This window comes from Microplitis demolitor, chromosome 8 (genome assembly GCF_026212275.2).
Source record: "Microplitis demolitor isolate Queensland-Clemson2020A chromosome 8, iyMicDemo2.1a, whole genome shotgun sequence".
NCBI classification, from domain to species: Eukaryota; Metazoa; Arthropoda; class Insecta; order Hymenoptera; family Braconidae; genus Microplitis; species Microplitis demolitor.
In genome coordinates this window covers 14969592-14995112 of record NC_068552.1, presented here as the reverse complement: position 1 = coordinate 14995112, position 25521 = coordinate 14969592, and the positions used below count along the sequence as shown (strand labels likewise).

General features: G+C 29.7%; 1 protein-coding gene across 4 annotated transcripts in view; it reads right to left on the bottom strand.

Moving 5' to 3' along the window:
- LOC103580376 (nephrin) overlaps positions 1–24217 on the bottom strand; it is a 147361-nt gene extending 123144 nt beyond the window's left edge. For 3 of the 4 annotated variants that reach the window (XM_014443908.2, XM_014443910.2, XM_014443911.2), the window contains exons 1-2: positions 12787–13005; positions 7095–7542 (exon numbers count right to left, since the gene is read on the bottom strand). In XM_014443908.2, coding sequence (XP_014299394.1) covers positions 7095–7152 — 58 coding nt within the window. In that variant the 5' untranslated portion in view covers positions 7153–7542; positions 12787–13005. Of the gene's footprint in view, positions 1–7094; positions 7543–12786; positions 13006–24111 lie in introns of those variants that run through there. The other variant, XM_014443909.2, reaches the window with a different exon arrangement.
- Positions 24218–25521: the final 1304 nt, after the last annotated feature.

Below are 25521 nucleotides of genomic sequence, written 5' to 3'. Positions count from 1 at the left end.
AGACGGAAAACGTATTAATGATAAAACAAGCGCGACCTCGTTATATTTTTTACATAATATTATATAGAGAATTATGTCGATCGATGGAAGAGAAAAAATCGACGGGATCGCGTGTTGACGAGCGGGTTAAATCTGACGTTACTTCAAGACGGCCAAATGCTGGGTGACCAGGATGAAGGTGGAGTAAAGTATGAGTATATAGATATACACCAACAACATGAACAGTGCCCTAGAGCTTATGTATATATATATATATATATATACATATACTCTCGAGTGTCGTCGTCCTACTTTTCATCAGCAATTTATTCTTTATTTTTTCCTCTATATTTAGCATCAATTATCCTGTTTGCTCATACTTTACCCACGTAATCATTGTATAGTTTACGGGGAAAAGTATTAGGTATATTTTCTTTACTCACAAAATAAGCTGTCAGATGTAGATTAGTTAAAGTTTGTCAGGTGTTAAAAGTGTAAAGTTTAATAGACAAATGTGAGCTTTTTTAAGTCGTGTATACTTTAGTTCAAAAGATGGATCTGAATGAATTTGACAGAACAGTCTCTGCAATTGACATCTTTCTTTATATTACCGGTATTGAATTGATAAATGTCAACGTCATTATTTAAATCAAAATAACTAAGTGTAAATGAATAATTGTACATAATAAACTTATCGTCATATACTTTAATTAAATGAAGAGTTGATAAAAGGCAAAATCTGGATTTCATATTTGTCAGAGTTGATATTTTTTAATGAAAACATTAATACTCAGAGATTTAATTGAATAATTTTCCGAGCATAAAGCTAGAAAAGTTCGGTACAAAGTAATGGAGAAAAAGTAGTGGTATGTAAAACAGTAGTAGAGAATAGAGAAAAATATAATACGTGAAATTTCATTAACAGAGATGATCATTTAAAGTAATAAGCAATACGCGATTTCCGGCATCATAATGCGGTCTGCATTATCCTCGAACCGGAGAACGTACATTTATTAAAATAATAAAAAAATAACTAGTGAATAAAAAAAAGTAAAAAAAAAATTTAATACCTTTTTACATGTAGTTCTATTGGCTTGCAGATATCCCATCGAAAGCATTACACGGCCAAAGATCGTAAGATTACTTTCTGGGTCACCGCAAAGTGCCTTGTAAGTTCTAGATTTATTTTTGCCCTTAACTTCTTTTATTAAACTTTAATACTAATGGTGAGATATAGAGATAATTAAAACCAAAAAAATTAAAAAAACGAGGACAAAATAAATTTTAAAAGATTTAAAAGAATTCGTTTAATTCATATTCGAATAAAATATATTACGGTATCCCGAGTCAAAAAACAAATTCGGATTTGAGTCTCAAAATTCTTAATAAAGTTTTTGAGGATCAATTTAGAATTTTGACATTGACAACAGTGTAGAAAGTTATCCTAGTTTAGTCTTCAAAGTAGTAGTTACGACCAATTTTACCGGTAAGTGGTCACTTTGAGGACTGAACTGAAATAACATAATCTGGATTGAGCCTCAAAATATTCAAAAAATACATGAATAATTTTATCTACATTTGAAACTCAAAATTCTCATTCGATGTATTCTCTCCCCTCCCTTTTCTATCGAAAATTTTTAAAAGTCTGAAATGTAACTTTTCATTCATTGAGGATTTGAGGTTATATTTATAATTTAAAATCGATAAATTATTTGGATTCAGACCTTATAGTTCTCATTGAGGATTTTTAGTACTAAAGTAGAGTTACTTTCTGAGCGCCACATAAAACATCAAAGGAATTGAGGCTTTTGAGGACCAAACAAGAATTTATTTTTTGACTCAGGTATAGATTTCCTACGGTATTGCTAAGCAAAGAATCTGTACAAGTTAATAATGAAAGAAAAAAATTAAATCACATCAAAAAGACATTTGATTTTTTTTATGAGACTACAAAATTGATTACTGGATTCTCGTAAACGTTCTTTGTTAATTTACAGCGTAAAGTAGTTTACGTCTGCTTTTGTCCAAGAGAACAATTAACGTTACGTGGATCAGAAGAATGAGACAAAATTTCACTGCAACGATTTTATACATTGTCTGTAATAGATGTCTGCGTACACTGTATAGATTGTGAGTAGTTTTATACCTCTAGGTACTTCTATCAACCGTACGAGACGTGCAGACACGAATATCTCTCTTGGTGAATGGCAAGAGAACACCAAGAGATTCGTTCAAGTAATCAACTAACGCGTTTCCTCCTCTACGCTAGTCTACTCCCGTTCTCTCTCTCTCTCTCTCTTCTGTATCATCTGACCTCGTAACAAGGCTCTGGACTACGAGGAATTTAATTAGTCGGAATATCCGATGCAAGCACGAAAGTACACGCTGAATCCACTTGTCGACTTGTAAATTAAAAAAAATAGCTAATAAAATAAAACGATTAAGCCGATGTGAAACTTTGTAACTTTATAGGGTAAACCACTAGATCCTTTTTCCGTAAGAAATTAAGGGTTAATTTTCATTCAACTATTTTATTTACTTGCCTCTAATTTTTTGTTGCTTTATTAATTTGAAAGGAAAAATTTTATAATAAAAAAATATTGATAATATGTATAAATTTTATATCTCTTGTTTGGTTTTATTTAATAAGCAGTAAAAAGCTCATACTTTTATCCTTCAGCTCGGAATAAGTGTTTTCAATCAATTACAATAATTGAATTATGTACTTTGATATTCAAATCCTGTCCTCTCAATACCAATCACGCAAATTCAATAGTACGAATTGTAAAACTTTCAATGGACTGTTTTCCATTCATATAAAAAAAAATATATACATATATATATATATATATATATATATATATATATATATATATAAAAATCATTCCAATATTGTTAATAAAAATATATATTTATTCCTCATAATATTAAAACTATTAAATTAAGAAATTAACGAAAAACAATTATTGGATTTTGTATTAATTTTTGAAAAATGATATTAAATCAATAAATTTTTTGAGCTGATTGAATTTTTAAAATGATTAAAAAAAAAATTTGGTAGGAAAATATCTAGCGAAATGAGGATTGCAGATAAAAAGGGCTACCCGAATTTTGTGACAATTTTTTTAAATTAATTTTAAACTGCAATTTATTACTTTGATAACCCGGGTCAAAAAATTTGATCTGATTAAATTATAGTCTAACTAGACTATGTTTGGACTAATTGGTCTATATTTGAACTAACTAATCTGTTTTTAAATTTGTATGAAAATCATAAGTCGTTTTTGATCCAAAGCCAATCAAAAACAGACTAAAAAATAAATAATAGACAGAAAAAGTCTAATTTTGGTCTGAATAGAAAGAAAAGAAGGCAAAATATTTAAAAAAAAAAAAAATTCTGATTTTGATCAACAGGCGACCAAAATTGGACTACAAATTATTGAAAACAAGTCTGAAAAGTCTAAATAACGAATAGTACTCGGGAGTTTATTCTAAAGAACATCTCAGTACAAATTTTACGAAGTGAATGCGGATTAAATTCGGAGTAAATGCGGAGCGGATGACTTTTTATTTATTTAATCCCCTCAGACTGAAATTTACTCCGAAGGGGAGTTCATTTTGATGTAAAAACTCAGAATCAATGAATACGAATTTAAATAAAATCCGTAATCACTCTGAATTCACTCCCGATTTTTTACAGTGTCGACATGCACTACACTAAATTAAAAAAAATTTTTTTTTGTCTTTTATTACGATAAAAACTAATTATCGTTCATATATTTAATCATTATCATCAATTAACACTGAAAAATAAACGCTCAAACTAATAATTTAAAAGCAACTTCAGTAAAATGATTATCGAGCTTACGATAGCAATTGAATTGATGAGACAATAAATAAGTGATCGACTTACGATCTTAGTTAACCAGGCTTAAGATCATTTAGCACAGTATATTAACGGCGAAACATTTCTACGTTAATTTGCTCTCGAAGCGATAATCCGTGTACCACATAATCCACAGTGCGTACAATAATCGCATATACAATTACCAAATGCTTCAGCTTATTTGCTCTGTTTTAGAATGACGTTACGTTTATATGTACTTACGTATGTACATTAAATGTTCCACATCATATCTATCTATATATACTGCGATCGTTTAAATCTCTTATTACGACCGGCCATTAAGGAATATAATTTTTTTTTTTCCATTTGTTACATAATTGTGCCGGGAATATGACATTTGAAGTGAGCATTAGAAAAAAAATGTGTCACTATCTCTCGAGCTTATTTTTCATACATTTATGAGCCGATGTAGAAATATATATTAATTTGTACGAATGTATGCGCAAGTGTGTGTATTTGAAAGCTGGATAATTATCTTATGAAGAGATTAAATATTTCATGACAGTAGCGAATGTGCCGAGAGCTAGGGAGAATTTTTAAGCACACGTTGTCACGCTGATGTAAATTGGATTGCTCTCTCTTTCTTTCTCTCTGATGGTTTTTTTGTGAAACAAAAAAAAGCCAGTGTAAAGGGAAAGATAAAAAAATTGTAAAATAAAATGGAAACCGGGTTCAAAGGGCAGCCAATACAGTTGAAAAACATTGAAGATGAGTATAAAAAAAATAATAAAGTGCAGAGTAAAGAAAGGGATGCACTTGCGTCGTGAGTAAAGTCAAAAATGAAGTAAATTGAAACGTATTTGATGGGCACTGAGCGGAACTTGTGCCAAACAATTTGCAATGCTGAAAGGAAAAGTTGTCAGGTGTTCCGGCGTTGCTGCATTGAAAATTGTCCGATCTTGGAAACGTTATGGTTGGAAAGAAACTCGTAATAAAAAATATAATATATTTTTTAGAAAGGGGAATAGGTTGATCGAACAGTTATGGAAAAATTTTAAATATACAATGCCTTTTGTTTAATATTTCTTTGGATAAAAACAAAGTGATTCTTTGAAAACTTTAATAAATTTTTTTATCTTTTCAATTCAAAGTTATTTGGACATTATTTAAATCACTCGTTAATCAGCCATTCAACTGAAAAACCAATAGCTAAACTTTATAATGATAAACTTTTGTTAGGTTTTGAAAAACTATTTTTAAAAAAAACTACTTGGAAGTAATTGAAACAATAAATAATTAATCAACAAGGAATCTAATGAATAAATAAATAAGATATTTAGGAAGGATCTACACAGAAAAAAAGAATTTTTTGGCGCAAGAAATATTTTGTATTATGAATTGAAGAGAAAAATTTTTCTTGACTCAAGAATTTTTTTCTCGCCTACGAAATTTTTTTTCTTGTTCTAAGAAAATTTTTAATTTCACTTTATAATACAGAAAATTTTTTAGGTCAAGAAAAAATTTTCTTGGAACAAGAATAAATTTTTTGCGCCAAGAAATCCTTTTTTTCTGTGTAGAAACGGGCTCCACTTATTCTAATTTATAAAATCACAATTTTTTTTTCTATCGCTTTACTGACTTAGAAGATCGAATGATAAAACAAAATAACTGCAAAAACTAAATTTCCAAGTAAGTTCCAAGAGTTTGATAAATTTGAAATACTAGACAAAAAAACAGCCACAGTTTCTAAGCGACTTAGAAAGTTACTTCTAGACCCCAACGGTCTGCCAAGTTTCCAGCTTTAAAACTCATAAAAATCAATTATGAATTAAAATTTACAATATTTTTTAATCATCCAACCCACAACATCACTTCCGCCTAAAACAAAGCTCAATTTCTATACCATTACTTTATTTCTTATTATTTACTAATCCGGTTAAAATTTTCTTTTTATTCAATAATATTTATGTAGTTCAAGCATATCAACTAAAATTGTTAATTAAATATTATAGATTAACTATATACTAAAATTCCCTCATTAACTCCTTTTATTTGTAGCAAATAAAATTAATTTCACAAATACTATTATACTAAATTTCCACTTAGCTCTCTAATATTAACCCAAATTAATAATTACGCTTTATTGAAATAACCAATTGCGCATAATTTGATTGTACTAATGAATAAATTTAATAACCACACTAGAAATTATCATTAAAAATATTTAATTCTACCAATAATCGATATAGATTCAGTTTCTGAACTACACTCACACATTCACTTGTATACAGTCAATATATATATGTATGTACATATATATATTATAGGTGTTAATAATTAAGAGAAATACGAAAATGATACCGTTAGATTATTTGTTTTAGTGCACAGCAAGTTGTGTGCAATGAACCCTAATCCGAATGGGTACGGTTTCCTACAGATTGTATCAACAAACTTATGCATACGCACACACATAGTATTATTTGAATATATACATAGATACCGTCAAGACTCATCTGGCTAACCCATAATAGCTTGGATATGCTTCGGCGCTCATTGCTGCCGATATACAGTTCCCTTGCTATGCCATCTCATATAATAATGATACGTGCAAATGAGTGGTCTTGGGTCAATAGTGCAAGGTGTAATGCGGTCCCGTAGCATGTCTCAGTAGAGCGTACTATTTAGCGTGGGTGCGCGACCGGTTAATTTATCTCAAACGAGACATTATTTATATAGAAACAGACACAATGGTACCAAGTTCATTTCCACGTACAAACAACAAGCAATTGTACTATTACAATGCCTCAAGTAATTGTTAAAAAATTTTTTTCTTCATTGTAAAATTTAATTATTGCATTAAGTTTTTTAATCAACTGTGTTATTGATATATTTTATGTGGAAGGTGGCTAATTTATTTAATTACAGCAAAGTAAAATAATAAATTAAGAGTTTTAGTCACTTTAATTTATTAAAATAATTATTTTATTTTTAATTTATTTTTAATTATTGAAGCTAAATATTTTTGATAATTTAATTAACTAATTTAATTTTAAAATATATTTATGACAGTAGCAATGTAATTTTTATTTTTTAATTAATTAATCATGCAATATATTTTTTATGACTATTTAATTAATTAAATTTTTATGATCTGGGATTATAATGTCGAGTTTTATTGTCACAATGAATGAAAAAAATTTTTTATAAGTTTAAGTATAGACTAGAATAATAAAAAAAAAAAAAATAGTGATAATTTTTGGAGACTGACCTTGCGCACGTACGCTGCCAAGCAGGAGAATGAAGATGACCGCCGGATGGTACCTCATCTCTTCACTTGTCTGCTCCCAATGTTCTTCCACACACTCTCCTCTTTTCTTTAGCCCGGCCTTCAGCACTCCAGAGTGTCCTTCACTCACCCACCGTGTACTTCACTCACTGACTCACTCGCGATTTAAAAATGCGTTTGCCGCTTTTAATACTTTATGTGAAAACGCGTTGTTAAAATATATTTTCGTTTATTTTTTATTTTTTTTCAACATTAAAGCTTAGCACTTAACCACTTTGGATGGTTCTTTGTGTCAAAATGTGTACCCATCACATACAGAAATATCGATACAACTCTTGAACGCCAACGGTAATGCGGAGAATGTGTGTCTTTGATGTGTAGAGAAGACTCTGTTGAAGCACTCGAATATTGGACTCACTCCCTCGGTGTCCTTAAAAATAAAAATAAAATACGTACTTGGAATTTCGATTGAGAAAACTTGGTTTGTAGTAATGGAAAACTTGGTCTCAAGAGTCTCTGAGCACGCTTTTTCCGCTGCTCTGACTAGATAAAAGAAAAAGAGAGAAAGAGAGAGAGAGAGAGTTGAATGAAAAATAAAAAAATAAATAGAAAATTTCTTAGTTTTTACTACGGTGTAACCCAAAAGCTTTTCTATCTAAGGATTCTCTGGTTTCATTGAGAATTGCTTTGCTCTTAAAGAAAATTTAAAAACTTCAAAAGAGACTCAGACTAATGGGAAAAACTGTAACTACAAATGATAAGAAAATAAAATTAAAATACCAATGAATAATATTTTTTGTTTTATTTTTTACACCCGCTGATAAATTGACGGAAACTTTTAAATCCCATGATGCAAACATTTTTTATTTTTTTATTTTATAAAACTACATTCCCATGTATATATATATATATATATATAAATAGTGATAAAGACGTGTATACATATCTGCTAAATCCCTGACGTCCAGCAAAGATTTCCGACTATGAGAGTAAAGAAAAGTTTGCGGGCGTGCCCATGGGAAAATGACATCCTACTCGTCTTCTACTTGGTCTCTATTTCGACAAGAGTTCGCGTGAATAGACTCTTAACGATTTCCACTGCTAACTCAAAGAAATGAAACCAAGAAGAAGTTAAAGTAGAAGTAGTAGAGACAGAAGTTGAAGTAGATGGAGAAGAATAAGAATAAGAATAAGAATAATAATCGTGATATATGTTAGCAGAGGTTCTAGTGGACTCAGTCACGAACTAATGAAAGAGATACTACTTGTGAAATGGAACTTGAAATAAGAAAAATTAGTAGGGCAACTCAACTCCAGTCAAACCCAACTCCCCGGTGACTGTCCGTAAGTAAGAATAATTTTCAAATGTTTTTTAATAATTTGTGTGTTGTAAGCTTCACCATTACGACTTAATATATTTATAAGTTAAAATTGTTTCTTTTAAATTTAGTTATTAAATACTTTGCTAACTAAATAAAAATTCTTTAAGCGCTTAATTATGATGTAAACTCATTTCCGACTTGCGAAATAATTTAGAAAATTTATTATTTATATTTCCTTACTGAAAAGGAAGTTAAATATTTTAAATAAAATAAAATAGTTTTTTTTTTTCACTTCCTGGCTGAGGGAATAAATTTTAAAAATATCTAAATATGATAGAGCACGCATTAAAATAAAGAGGAAGTTAATAAGAAAATAAACGTTTAGAGTAAAACAGAAGCATCTATTCATAAGGCATAAACAGCAATATCAACGTTGCTTCATGGTGTTACTATATAATATAGCATAAAATATCACACTTTCACAGTAACCCCAGAGGTGTCAAAATAACACTTAGAAGTGGAGACAAGGCCTAAGTCACGTACTGTTGAAAAGGTGAATCGAGGTTTTTTTTTTATCCCCGATGATTGATGAACTCGAGTAATAAAGTCAAGTATTCAAGCTCTTGGCATCACTGAACGCCCCGGTGGCTTACAAGTAGCCCAATTTTTCTGTTCGAGTATCTAGACACACACTGACGTTCGGTCGTCAAATATAACATGTAATTGACGACTACAATTAAGTAAAAACTACTAACAAGCAATTTGTGTACATATATTATTATATAAGATCATTAAAGCACCCTTCAGCTTTTTGCACTTGCGCCATCGTAACACACAAGCGCACATTTTCACCTCAACTTTATTTCTACAGTTTCCTGATTCTACTTTTAAAGCTGAGTTTTTTCCGTATGTCATCCAGATTCACGTCACTCTTTTATTTTTCTCGAACTATCGTGGACTTTTAGACTAAATAACGAATAAAAAATAAACTCAAATAATTACGTCCATGTACATAACATATACATATGAATATATTTAAAGTTTTTTTATCGAAATTTTGTAACTAGCTCTCGATAAAATTATTGTCAAATAAAACTTTTACATTCGTAAACTTTAAGTTCATACCCGATTAAAATTAAAATTTTCATATTTTAGCTAAAATAATTTTTGGTTATTTTTTTTAGCGCAAAAATTTTACAATGAAATTTATATAAAAATTATACAAATTAGGGGAAGGGGGAGAGCAAAAGGGGGTAGGGTAGTTAAAACGGGGTACCCCCAAAATTTGGTGAAAAAAAAAAAAAATTTTTTTTTCGTCTAATTACTGCATATCTGATATTTTTGATCACTTTAAACCCTACGCATGACACCTGGGGCAAAATGGACCAGCCGAAAGTTCTGAGATATGATTCTTTCATATTTTTATCGTTAAATTAAAAAAAAATTGAAATGTCAATTCATTTCTCGGCTGATTTTCTGTAGTTGGGGTAAATTTGGCCACTAAAAATATTCGAAAATAATGTTTTATTTTTTAATTGATAACAATTCAATTTAAAAAAAAAAAATTATCATTTTTTGGAGAGGGCCTCTCTGCCCCACAAAAAAAAAATTTTTCTGCCTTCGTAGTCACCAATGATGTGAAATGTAATTTTTCTGTATGTATTTCACATAAAAAAAAAATTTAATTTAATAAAATTTGATCATCTTTTAGAAATTTTTTTTTTTAACTTTTTTAAAGGGCACCCCATTTTGCCCGCCAGAAAAGAAAATTTTATTTATTAACGGCAGCTAAAAATTTTGTCTATTTACCTTGAATATAATTAAAAACAAAAAGATTTGGCGTATTATAGTCATCGAAAACTTAGTATTTCCATAGGTACCCTCTTTTACCACTCCCTCCCCTACTTTTATTAATTATCAATAGAACTTTTTAAATATATTATAAATTAATTGAATTGCATTTGTAAAACAAAGTTCAATAGTGAACTTGTTATAATTAATTAAAATGCATGTTTCGAATAATGAAATTAAAATTGAAAATATGTTCGTTGTTTTCAATTACTTTAATAAGTATGTTATACTATAACATTGTTATAATATATTATGAGTGTTGAATATAATGATCAAAGTACAAATAATTTAATTAACTGAATTTGGAACGAGTAAAACAATAAATAAAATTACAAAATGTAATTACTCAATTTTATATTGACTTTTGTTGACGAAATTAAATAAATAAATTTTAATAACGTTGTATTGTGATTGAAAAAACTATTCTTTTATAGAAACGATTCGAGCACAATGGAGTATTGAAAATTTTTTATTTTTTTTTTTTCAATATTTTAAATTAGTAATTTATTGTTATTTTTTCAATAATTTTACTCTATAATTAAAAAAGAGTCACCATGTCTATAAAATAATTTTCAATTCACTGTACCACGTTCTGTCCAAAAATGTTGAATTTAATTTTTTTTTTGTTATTTTGAATGAAATTTTTTTTTTTGATATAAATATCAGCAAAAATTAAATGACAGTAAATACAAAATTACAAAAATTTGATTTTTTGTAACGTTCTTGCTTATCCAGGTCAAAAAAATAATTTGATTTTGACTTTTTTGCCTTGATTTTGGCTACACTTACTTTTTTCAACTTCAATATGGCTTTTTGAATTTAAAAATTTAAGTCAAATTAAAGTCACGCTGACTCAGATTTGACTGAAATTTAAATCACCCACATCAAATCTAAGACAAAATGATTTTAATTTGACTTAGTTGGCATAAATCGGTACTTAGTCAAAAGGAAGTCAAAACCAAAGGTTTATTCATATCTAAAAATATATTTTTCATAAATGAAAATAAGATTTTGTCCTTGACTTGTTTTACTTTTGTCTTGCTAGACTTGCTGTATTTTCAATTTTTAAAATTACGTCAAAGTCAAGTTATTTTTTTGACCCGGGGGCCACCGCCTATTCCCCAACCCCTATATGTCGTATTTAAAAATTGTATGATATTTCACGAGAATGTCTCGATCAAAATGTTATCCAAAATTCCTCTATGAATGGATTCTAGTTTGGAATAGTTTTATCCAACTAGAAGTAACATTCAATGAATTTATTTAAAATTTTATTGTAAAACTCCCTTTGATTTTCTGACTGAAAAATGCTAACATCAGTAAAAATCTAAAATAACTATGAAAAGAATGCAGGGCTTTTATTTTTATACCAGAGCGTACATAATAAAATAGATCAAAGTATCAAAAAATGGCAAGATATTAAAAAAAAACTGAATGTTAAATAAATACAACAGGTAGCGAATAAACCAGTCGTCGGAATCGATTATTTTATTAATATACAGAAAGTGGCTCCGGGCAATTATTTTTAATAACATGTTGTTACTGCCACATAGATGACCGCAACAAAAAAAAAATAAAATAACAATAATGATAATGTAAATAAATATAAAACGAAAAAAAGGAGCAAACAAATATCTACCCTCGGTCTAATTAAAATAGAGTACCGCGAAGAAGATTAAACCTTTAATGATCACCGAGAATACACAATTTATTTTTCCACGCCTTTATTTCGCGAGTTTTTTTGCAAGTGAAAATTAAATTACAATTTACATTTTGAAATTTTTTAAATTTGATGTTAATTAGTTTGTCTGGTATTCAACTTTATAAATAAAAATTTGTTTTACATCGTGAGTAAAGAGAAATAAATTAAAAGGTTGTGACTATTTTTTACATGGAATAAAAAATTTTAATAAATTGCTGCATTAAATTAAATTTTTAATGAAAAATGTAACAAACGATATTATGCTCAAGTTTGTATAAATAAATTATCCGAATTTAAAATTTTTTTGAACATGATCAGCACTAAATTTCCATTTAAATAAATGGAAAAAAAAATTTTCTAATTTACCATTTCAACAGTAATTTAAAATAAAAAAATTTTATTTTTTTCGCCTAGATAAACTGTAAGTGTCTCACTAACAAAAGAATATTGAAGTGAGCACATAACAGTAGTACTAGAGTATTTTTACTCCAGATGATGTAGAAGCAGAATAAGAAAAATAAGGTGGTTGCAACAACGTCACGTATAAAATTGGGCCATTCGTCGGACGAAGAATAGAGGGTGCTGCACAAATCGCGATGAAAAATCTCACTGCGCACTGCATACACATATGTGTTGCACCGAGAGACTGTATCGCAATAATACAAAGCTAACGTATGCTCCGTTAGTCGCGTACAAATAGTAAAAAGTTGAAAAAAAACAAATTTTAATAAAAATAAAATAACAAAAAAGTTAAAGCTCCATCTTGACTTGAGAAATAAGGAAAAACCCTAAAACGTACCCTACTCTGACAAGTCCTTTGATGTCGCGTTGACTTTAGATCCTGCTATCCAATCAATTCTGTGCAGTATCAAGATCAAATAATAGAAATTTTATTCACACTTGAATTTTTTTTTTTCATTTTTTATTCACTCCACCCCACTATCAGTTATTTATTATTATTACTATCATTGTTATCATTAATATTCACTGGAGCATTTGCTTTATTAATCATAATTAAATTATAATTTAATTATGTTAAGTAATAACTTTTTATCCAAATTATAATTATCATCAGTTAATAAAAATTAAAACAAAAAAAAAAAAAACAAATTAAATTGTCACTGTTATTTTATTTTACTATTTAATAATGCGAGTGCAAATTTAAACGAGCAATTTTGAAAGCGTACGCGGGTTAAATATGCGAATGTGTATCTGTATATATGCATAAGTACGTTTGTATATATTTGAATGGAACGTATATATTTATATGAATGTATATATATATATATATATATATATATGTATATATGTATATGCAAACAATGGTGCGTATGAGGTGTGCATACGCTCGCTACGATCGCGGGTTCGATACTGGCGCACGATGAGCGCCCAGACGCATAGTTCCCGTTGGTCCCGAACAGCGTCGCGACGCTTGCCGCCGCTCCCCACCCTCGATCGCTGGTGTACTACCAACAAGCATCACGACCTCTCCAGCACGTCGTGATCATGAATAGACGATGGACGAGACACTGACAAGAATCCAAATTTACTTCTGACTGACGAAAATTATTCAATTGACATTTTATTGATAAAATTAACATTCCCTTTAATTTTATTTATGTCACTGTCATTACTTATTTTTTTTTTTTTACAAATACAACAATGACTGAAAAATTTCAGTACAAAAAAATTAAGATCCGATGACAACTCTCATTATAATGATTAAAAATACAGTAAAAGTCACAAAATAGAATTAGAAAATTCAAATTGATGATTTCGGAGTACAGATAAAAAAATAATAAAAATTCATAAATTTTTTGTTGATAATATATATGTACATATATATAGTAGTATAATAGTACAGACCATGACTAAGGGTTTGAAATGCAAACAAATGCGTGGGTGGGATGACATGAAAACAATATTTACTGGAAATATGATGATGAATCAAGCATATATATTATACAAAAACGTATAAACGTAAGGGAGCGTGCCATGTATATTTTTTCATTAACGAGTATCACCCCACGGTCACGCTTCAGTGCATCGTCATACGTTCCTGATTTTACTTCAGTACACGCGTCTCGCCGTTATTATCATTATTATTATTATTATTATTTTTTTAAAAATTATTATTATTATCATACACGATAGTATATGACTGAAATATCTCGTAAACTGTAGACAAGTTGGTTAAATAAAATTAACCGTGATTTTTTTAGCTACATAAATTAAACAGAGTTACGATTTATCGTCCAATTGATTCACAATAAATGTCATTGTGATTGGTTGTAAAACTTTTAATTACGCATGAGATAATGAATAAATCGACAATTTGGAGTGTGATAATGATGGGTAATTAAATTTTAGTCCAACTGGATAGCAGTAGCATTCACCAAGTCATTAATTAGACAACGCTCGATAAATTGCGGTAAAGAGTGTAGGGACATAACTAATTAGTAATTACATATTTTAAACATGGACCTCTGGGAGAGTAAGGGGGTGAGGTGACATTGGTTGCCGGCTGGTTAAAGGGTTTGCCAAAGCAAAAGCGTGCATGTGTTATAGATAATCTAATGACAATAACGTATAATCTATATGATATAGCACACCCGGTTTTTGTATCAAATTTTATATACATATATGCATACGATAAATCTCCAGGTGCAACTTTAAATTCAATTTATTTGGTAATTTTTTTTAATATTAATTTTTATATGTAATTTTCATAAGAGTTATAAGCAACGACAGTTGCAAAGTTTAAAAGATAACAAGCTTTGAATAACGAATGGCTTTTAATTTGAATTAATTACATTAATTAAATTACTTTATGCATTCATTATTAAAAATTAATTAAAATCAGGACCTAGGTCATGTATGATCATTTATTTACTCGAAAAAATTGAAACAAAATAGGGTACATTACTGTGGTACAAATAATGTCAATATTGATTGCATATATTTGTGAGTAATTGGTTATTGTTAATTTATATTGAACATTAAAAAAAAAAAAAATTGTTCAGTAATTAAAAATAATTAAAGTTTGCCGAATACGATAAAAAAATAATCGTGTTTATCAGACTTTATTCCGCGCGTTATGGAGTAGAAATAATAAAAAAATAATTGGGAGATCAATGAACAATCGGCAAAAGAATTGCCACTGATTCGAGACATCGAGTCACAAACACCGGACGCTACATCGAATGTCGAAAATAGGATACCAACGATCGATCAAATGAAATTTAACACTTCAATGGACCTCGTGCTGTTTCATGTCAGGTAGATATTTATATATAATAGAAGACACTGTTGTCACTGAAAGTTATCGAATTCATCAAGATAAAAACCCCGAGAAGTGGCATTAACATAATTATTATAACACGCATTACGCAATTTTGTTTTTCATTTGAAATTCTTTTTTTTTTTACATATTTTATCCCTTTCACAACCCATCTAGTATAATTTAAAGATTAAAAATTTTGTTTTTTTAGTTTCTAAGAATAATTTTGACATATTATATATACATTAAGGATGATGTTCGGTCTGTATTGAGTTAATTAGTGGCTGACGTATTTCAAGAGTGGCGCCTCTATATATGATGTGTATATATATATATATATATATATATATATATATATATATATATATATAAATTTTTTACAGCACATTGTGGCAAGCCGAAGCCCGAATTGATGCCACTTGATTAACTCATTCATTGCCGTTTCCCGTCTCCGCCCTGCAACCGCGCGAGCACGATTCAATCGTCCGGGATTAACTATAACCACGCTGTCTATATATTAATTTATTACAAATACACAATGTCTTTTTATTTTTAATATTTATGGGCTATACATATAAATTTTTTTTGTCCACCAAACACTCCGACAATTTATTTCATTTTTTTATATAGATATTGGTAGAATTAATTGAAGTCTTTCATCACCTATACTAAAATAAATTGCTGTGTCTAAAATGTAATAGAGTTTATAATTTAAACGATAATATTATTTGTATAAAATTTGAAAAAAATATAAAACTAATATTATAAATGTCAAATAAAAATTCAAATTAAGTCATAAATATTAGACTAATGACATTGATAACTATATTAAATATTAAATTATATTTAAATTAAAAACTTGATGGGAAAAAGTTAAAATTAATTTGAATTAAAAATTTGATGATTTGAAATAATGAAATTAACCAATGAAAATTTAACGCATTTAGTAATTTTGATTGCACAATTGATTGAGTAAAAATAGTCGAAGTACAGTGAACTCTGGTTGAACACATAATTAATTACATTGTAATAAGAAATTAATAGAAATTATTGATTGCATTTTTAATTTACTTTATTGAACAGCACTGTACTGTTACTCACCCATTTTATTTGGATTCAGTACACAAGCGGTTGTAAATAAAAAAAAATGACCCAGTTTAATATCACAAAGCAGATAATCTAATATTAAAAAATCTATAGGTTTTATACGTTAGCTTCTATTGATAATCACAATAAATAACAATAGCAATTTATTATATGTAACTCGAGATGACATGATTGCGCTATTATGGACAGACTAGACCTTGTCTGCAATAATAAATTCACGATTCTGCGGCAAGATGATCGATCAAGTTGACAGTAAGGCAGCCGCTCGCGGTTGCGGACCAATCGGTTGGAAAATACGCGACGAAAACTTGTTCGTACTGCAACATAGACTCGTGAAATATAAACCAAAAGTTTTAAAAGTAAATTCAGAACTAAGTACACGAGATTTCATACTTTTTCAAATATTTTATTCTTATTATTACTTTTTATTTTTCTATCAATTTATTTGGTATTGAAAATATTTTCATACCGATTCATCATATGCATTCAAAATCAACGTTTATTCCCATTCAATAAACCTTCTCGCAAATGGTATATTATATTATACTCACAATTGAAACGTAAACTTATTAAATAATATATATATAGTTGATATTATATATAATATGTATGTTATAGAATAATGAAAATGTCTACGGGGGTGCATCAATTATTTAAATACGTTGTATCCGTGGGGAATCGTAACTTTTATGGGTTAAAAAAATATATATGTATATGTATATTATCCCTGTATTCGGTTATAAAAAACTAAACGAAGTTCAGAAATTATTAATGGTAACATTAATTTTTTAGACTCACTAGGGAATGTAACCGACGACGAGGCGCATGAGCCAACCAAAACTTTGATATATATATATATATATACACTTCTACTACTACGACTACTACTACTACTACTACTAGGACTAATATTGCAGTAGTATTAGTAATTTTTTTTCTGAGCAACGTAATCTTGTACGCAGAAAATCTTATTTTTATTTATTTTTTTTCCCTTCCATAACAACCGCATCAGGTCGCTAATAGAAATAGTCCGTATTAACAAATCATTCGTGTACTTTAAGAAATGAATAATAATTCAATAAAATTTAAAAATCGAGTGCTATGAACTGAAGATATTAATTTAAATCACAAAAATAAAAATTACACGTATTTGAAGAGACGTAGCAATTAAAATTAAATTATCTGACAAAATGGTCTGCCACGAGAGAAATAGAGTGCAAAAGAATTTTTTTTTCTTCAATTGAATGCTCTACTTTATTACTTTTATAATTAATTTTAAGTAATTTAAAGTAATGACGTATTTTTATAAAAAAAAAATTATTTAATGATTTTTAAAATTTTATAAATTGGATAACAATGTTGCATTTTTCTAGTGCGCCCATTTTGCCCAGCTCTCTCCGTATGATAATAAATCGGATACAAGTTCATTAAAAGTCTTATTCCGTAAGTTTGAAATAATGATAAGTGTACCTGAAATTCAAACACGCGGTAATCGAACAAGTTTGGTGACAGAGAGGGAAAGACGAGCAAAGAGATAAGAGAATAAATCGACGTTAGAATCTCGATGAATCGAGTCTTGGTGGCACTCTATTATCCGGTAGATACGGGCATGTATAGAGAACGACTTGGATGAGTGGCTTGAAAGGAAGTACAAAGGTGAAAGAAAATGATATTTTATTATAAAGAACAGTGAATAAGAGACAAAAGAGTTTTTAGTAAAGTGTCGGGCTTCATCCCACCAACACACAAAAACAAATTCATACTTTTCATACATAAGTCTTTTAAGCTTAGTGTGGTTTCAATACATCCGATATTTTATATTTTATATCCTGTATATATATGTATATAAATTTAGAATCTCCTTATAGCGAACACGTACCAGGTGATCGGCATCGTTATCCCCGTCAAAAGACGCTGGCTATCCTGTAGCTCTCGGGATCAATTTATTTTTTAATATTTTTATTTTTAAGATGATCACCTTTGTAAACTAGACCGACGTCGCGCGATGATGCTATAATGATAGTGACTCTTACACGTGAGAAAACAAATTCCTGCGAAGCAAACAGTAGGCGTGACCGGTCAAAAATGCCGATGGCTGTTTAGCCAAATAGTTGGCGTAGCGCGCGCGTTACAATAAAAGTTACGCCACAGGCAATTTAGTTGTGTAAGTGTGTGTGTGTGTGTGTTTGCTAACAAATGTTTAAGTTAAGACTTAAAAGTAAATATTACCGGAGAGAAAATAAATAAATAAATAACTTAAAAAAAAAAAGGACAAAGAGAAATACAAACGAAAGAAATAAAAAGGATCGTATGATTACAAAGCCCAAGCTCGTAAAATTTTAACGATGTAAAATGTGTGCTTTCGATATCAAACGTTTCAACTCAACATTATGTTGCTCTTGTACTCGCTTTTGGTCGCATCTTTTTTGCCAAATAATAACCGAGTTACCATCTGAAACACGAAGTAACCGATATTTTAACACGTTTGGATCACGCGACGCACGTACTTTCAGTATATATATGTATATAAATATATGTATAGTATAGCATAGGATACTGATGGTTCTTGTAGCCGAGAAAAAGAGCCAAGGGATTCTCGATACACTGTAATGTACCCTAGACATAGTGTGTCCCCAGATCCCCTGAGGTGTTTCTCTTTGTCACGACCCTTCGTCGTCATTTCTGATAATGGAGGGCAAAAAATAACCAGACGGTGAAAAAGAAAAAAAATAAAATAAAATAAAATAGCAAATGAAAAATCCATATTTTAATAATTCAAAGGCCCTTATTATCATAAATTAATTCAATTTAATAAAGTTATTTATTGCTATTCTACTCTCAACGATGGACATAAATTTTGGCTTGAAAATAAAACAAAATATACCGCAACAACTTCAGCAAGTTTATCGAACTTAATTACTCTGCTGGTAGGTATTGGAAACACCGAGAACGTAATTCCTTGCGCCAACGACGCATTCAATTACCGATGCAGAAAATTTAAATTTAACTCTTTGCACACACGAAATAAAAAAAAATAAATAAAAAAAAAAAGGTTCTACCGCGATATTTAAGCCGGATGTCACGGGGAAGCTTTGTAATTTTAATTATTTCATTAGAAGAAAATCCTTCGAGTATACAAAGAAAAAGCACCTAGGGTACTTGACGCCTAAGGAATTTCTTTTCAACGACGGCTATATTTTTCTTCGTTGCTAAAACTCTGGTCTTTTCACTTTTTCATTGTCGTCGTTGCGACTCTTTAATGCTACTACTTCTGTTATTGCTCTTTTACACAATTCAGTAACATGCTTTCCTTCACTTCACTTATCTTTAAGAGTTCTTTGACGCAATAAAGCTATGATTGAAATACTTTAGCATCAATTGATTCATGCACAGACAATTTTGCCATTTTATTTTATGTACCAGAAATCCCCAGTATCATCATCATCATCAGTATCATCATCATCTTAAACTCACACCTATACTCCAAAAATCTACTCCATTTTTTTTATTTATCTTTCCCTACTATTACACTTCCAATTAATTTCAATTGCCATGTGCCACAATGCCCCCAAGCAGTCCTTCAATTTTCACTCCACTGTCATGTAATTTACCCACCTATATAACGCCTGCTAACTAGGATCTTTTACGAATCACGTGCGTCAAATTACATCCGACTACGAACCTGTACGAATCTGACAGCCGACCGAAAATTCTCCAACCAAACGATTGATTGAGGTTAACTATTTTTAACATTCAACACTAGAATAAAACCTAAAAAACTCAACACCCATTATAAATTATTCATTAAAAAATTTTAACAAACATCAACCATTTATTTAATTAAAAAATTTTAAACTTTTTCCATAAAACTTTTAATCAGATGTAATCACCATTAACTTTTTTTTCTCACGGAAATGAATAATTTGTTAGTTGCATGTTTATATACATATTAATATTACAATATATACGTTAAACAGTAAACATACATTGGGGAATAGAATGAGCTCTCTCTGACCACGTCTATGTAATAAACCAGTAGATAATCGAATATACGACGTGTAACAAGGCTGAGGCATTTCAGCACAGTACGACGCACTGGAGTAGTAACACACTACCATTAGTTTGGTCAATAGCCAATTTATATTTGGCATTGGTCCAAGAGGTCAAACAAACTTCACTAAAACCCTCCACGCGCCATCTTTAAGCACTATCATTTTAGATATCTGACTTGTACGCGCTTTTGTTTACCCATTTTGTGCAAAGTAAAAATTTAAAATAATAAACAAAAGAAAGAAGAAACCAATCATTTTTTAAAATTTATTAATGTAAGAAGGACACTTTAATGTTTTTCACTTGCTAATACACTACGAAGAAATTATTCTTTTCTGAAATGCTATGGTGTCATAGTAAAGCCGGACCATCTTGGCCATCTGACGGAAATTGAAGTAAACACATGCAAAAATTACTGTGACTATGGTAAAATTTACAGGAGTTACAGTAAGTCCTGATACGACCATTTGAAATTTTACTATGGTCATAGTAATTTCTGCATGCGTTTACTTCAATTTCCGTCAGATGGCCAACGTGGTCTGGCATTGATATAACCAAATTTGTATTCAACTATTGAACATAATTAAATCAACAACTAATCGTATATTTTGGACACGCAGTTAGAAATTTTGTGTATTTGTGTTGAAAAATTATGTGGTTAAATTTTTTGTGCTGATTTTCAACACAGAAATCTGTTAATTCAATACAAACGTTTACGTTATTTTACTTTAACAGATTTTGTATGTTATTCGAAAATTAACACAAAATTTGTATTGTTTAGCTAAACACCCGCGGGTATCTTCATTACTATAACCAAGCAAAGCATTGAAGCAGCTTGTCTGCAAAAAAACTTGGATTATAATTGATTTACAATTAAATATGGTCATAGATAACTTGAATATTTTTATGGTCAGGTTCAATTATTTTTTTTATTATCACCCTGGTGGAAATTTTTCGGACTTCTGTCTTAAAAACTCAATTCTAGAGTTCTAAAGACTTTTTCAGAGTTCCAAAGACTTTTTAAGACAGAAGTCCGAAAAATTTCCACCAGGGCACTGTAAGGGAGGACAATTCATATCTCCGTTTTTCAGAAGAATCACAGAAAATCGAACTAATTGTTTGCTAAATTGACATGAATCGTACTAAGATTAGATGTATACTTGAGTTGATTAGGTTATGTGCTTATATTTTTTTATTTAATTTTGACATGAAAAGTCTGTTAAATTTACACAAATTTTCTGTCAAAATTAAAGATTTTATGTGTTCATTTATTTAACATAAAAGTTGTGTTAAAGATCAAAAGGCAATGTATTGAATTTATACAAAAATTTATGTAGACCGTTTGCGACACACGATTTGAGTTGAATTTAACACAAAATTTCTAACTGAATCCTATAATTCGGATGATTAATAATAATTGATATAATCAGGGGAAGGTTGGGTCCTTTCGGAGAGTCCCAACGAAATACATCTTCTCCATTCATCTCAAAGTCTTTCTCGACCCTTATTAAGTAGGGGTGATTCCTGACGTCAGAGGATACGGGCCTCAAGATGCCTAATGACCAAAAGGCTCGGCATTGAGGAAAGAGTAGCTCACATTAATAATAACAATAATAAGCAAATAAAGTTATTAAAATGCAAACAGTTAATAGTTAATGGATAAATAAGTTTGAATGAATAAGCGACACGATTAATTACTTGTAATCACGCGAGATTCGAATGATATGAAGTTTATTTAATAGTATTTTATATGTATAAATATTTATGACTGTGTTTAAAGATATAGATGTAGATGGATGAATATATATTGTTAAATACTATAGATATATTATTAGTCATTACTTAATGACTTGAGGAAACAAGAGCACTCGTCTAACATCATCCCTCGTGGGATTAAACGATCTTTCTCTTGCTCATCGTTTCGACAAAGCCGTCTCAGCTTCGCGAATAGCCAGATTAAATTTACGAGAAGTAGCAAGAGAATTTTCTACAGTTTGTCCCGTGGGTGAACACTTGGGTAATCCTATACCGTGAAGTAGAGTGAAAAGTTGAACACGATAATGAGAGTTAAAGCTAAATACCATTTACATTTTAGACGTATATACATATTTTATAATTTATTTTAATAAAAGTTATTTAAATTTTTTCGGATTATCGTTTTAAAGACAATATGTTTGTAATAAAGTAATAAAATACGAATAATGGATACAGATAATTGACAAAATATAATTACATTTCGTTTTAGTTCACTAAAACTTTTAATGAAATTTTCATGGTTGACAGAAGAATAATTAGTTTAACTAAATTTTAATAAAGTCAATTGAATAACGAAGAAAATTTATAAAAAAAAATGTTCAAATAAAGTTATTTGGATTCTATTCTAAATTATTGCAGTATTTTTTAATAAGATTACATACATTGTAAAAAAAACCGAGGTAAGTCCAGTGGTGAAGGTGTTAAAATAATCGGTGTTAAAATAACACCACCGATGGTGTAAATATTCTTCATCGGTGTTAAAATATTTTTCGGTGCTAAAAATATTATATTTTGTGAATAGTTTTGCTTACTCAACCACTGCAGTTAAACACTGTTCTTATTAATTAATTAAATTATCGGTGGTTGAATTGGTGGGAGTAAAATTGTATAATTTTTTAATAAATTACGTATAACATAAATAATTATTTAAATAAATACATAACAAAATTGAAATTTCCCCCAGATAATATTCATTAAATTTTTTTATATTTAATACATTTTTTTTCTTATTTTAACACCGCCAAATTACACCACCTACACCATCGTTATTCCATGTTAATACCGCCCTTTTTACAGTGTACAGATGTAACAAATATGCAAACGGAAATATTTAAGCTTAGAAGGAGACGTAACTGATCGCCGTAAATTTTTGTTTGCTTATTATTATTATTATTTTTATTATCTATATAGAGTAATTAAAATAAACAAAAGAGGAAGAATAGTAACGCGAGTCATGCGGATAAAAGTCACACGATCAAGTGAAACAGGAGACAGATAATAAAATGAAAGTAGGGAGTTTAACGCGGTGTGTTATGTGAGGGGACAGTCTGTACATTCAACATATATATATATATATATGTATGTTTGTAATGCACGGGGAGTGACTCAGCGAGCGGCTGTCTCGGTGGTATAGCTCATTAAGACGCGCACACGCCATCGCTCTGCAACGCTCACTGGTGTCATAAATACTTAATATCTCTTTGTACAAAGCTCGTGCAAGTATATGTACATAAGTATATTTTTCAGGATGTTCGACATGCACTCGAAGGGGAAAATGACTTTTACATCCCCTCGAGTCTCCAGAGCTTTATAAAAACACAATACTTGGCGATAACTTCATTCCATTACTTTATATAATATTAAATTTACTATTTCTGGCCAGTTGCATTATAAATTTCCACCCTAGCTTTTATATTTATCATATTTTATTTTATTTTTAACGACTCTCGGCAGAGCTCATGAGACTCGGAAAAAATATGAGCATCATTTTTTAACTATAAGTTACATTTGATATTCTTTTTGTAAATTATCTTGTAAAAAGTGGAAAATTATTTTTAAAAAAGTGCAGAAAAAAGTAAACAAATTGCTATAAAATTAGATTTTTTTTTATCATGCAGTTTATCTGATAATAGATATACATCAAGTGCTTACCATGAATGAAGAGAAGATTATGGAAATTCCGAGTTAATTTACCGGATGGAATCGACATGAAGACGAGCAAAATCCAAGCAAGGTAAACCGTGGCTGCTTCACACATTCCAACGTCAATGAGAGTGATTTCCTCTCAACAACCAGACTAAAGAGAGATATCTGTATCTCCATTGCGCTGGTAATTTTTGCAGATTCCCAGAACAGATGAAAAATTGGCGTGGAACTAAAAAAAAAAAAAAGCAGTAGTGAACAAAAAATAAAAACAAAAAACGTAAAAAAGGACTGATAAAAAATAAAAAAGGAAAAATTTGTTCTCGTGATGCTCGTGCCAATGAAAGAGAGCGAGCAGCGGATGCGTAATTACGCGATTCCACGCGATTAACCTTCGATCTCTGACGGGCTCTGACCTCACTACGCCCGCCAACGACTACTTTTCTTTTTACTTTACTCGGCTTTTGTTCATTTACTCGGTTATTAAATGATGTACGATTAATGTGGATGTAGACTCGTGGTATAAAGCTCTATATACATAAAGTATTTGAGTGCGAACATTTTTGTTGTACATATACATATTCTTATCACGTAATTTTAGATTAATATTTTTTTTTTTTATTTCCTTTCTTCTTCGTTTAAAGCACCGTAGGTTTTAATTTATTTTTTTAGTTTTTATTTTCTTATTTAGTAAATAGACATAAGCAATATGATGCTTTAAATTAATGACACTCTTATCTCCTGCACATACATCATATGAAAATCTCTAGAGTCCGTTAACGAATTTCGTTAATGACACTCACATGTTTTACCAGATCGCGGTCAGTTTAATCCTGTGGCCCATCAAGTTATTCTGCCATTTTTCAAATACTTTTTTCTTTTAGTTTTTTATCAATTTAATTTAAAAAATTTCTTCTATCAACCTGTGGCAATTTTTTTCACTAAATTTCTATCAAAAACAATTTAAAAAAAAAAAAAAAAATTAATAATGTTTTAAATTATGAATAGAAATTTTTTTACCTCTTATACCGCTAATGAATCCGTTGATCTCACGGTATTACTTACGAACCTATAAAGTATACATATATGACCACATATCAACTGCCAATTATGTCTAGACACAAATCGATATATTGTATATCTACATCCATACATCTATACATAGACGTAAGTTCAACAGCATTAAAGAGGATAGATTAGAGCAAGTGCTCAGGTCATAACTAACAATCGACATCGAGTCGATAAACGGAAACTCATCAAGCTCATATATCCCCAGTAAGTAATCATTGGATTACCATCACACAAGAAACTACAACAATCAGTAACAATATTCCGTAAAGTTTTAATGTTCAAAGATGAGCATTTCTGTCAGTTTCTATCTCTCAAGTGTTTCAAACTATTAAAGTACCATTGAAAAGT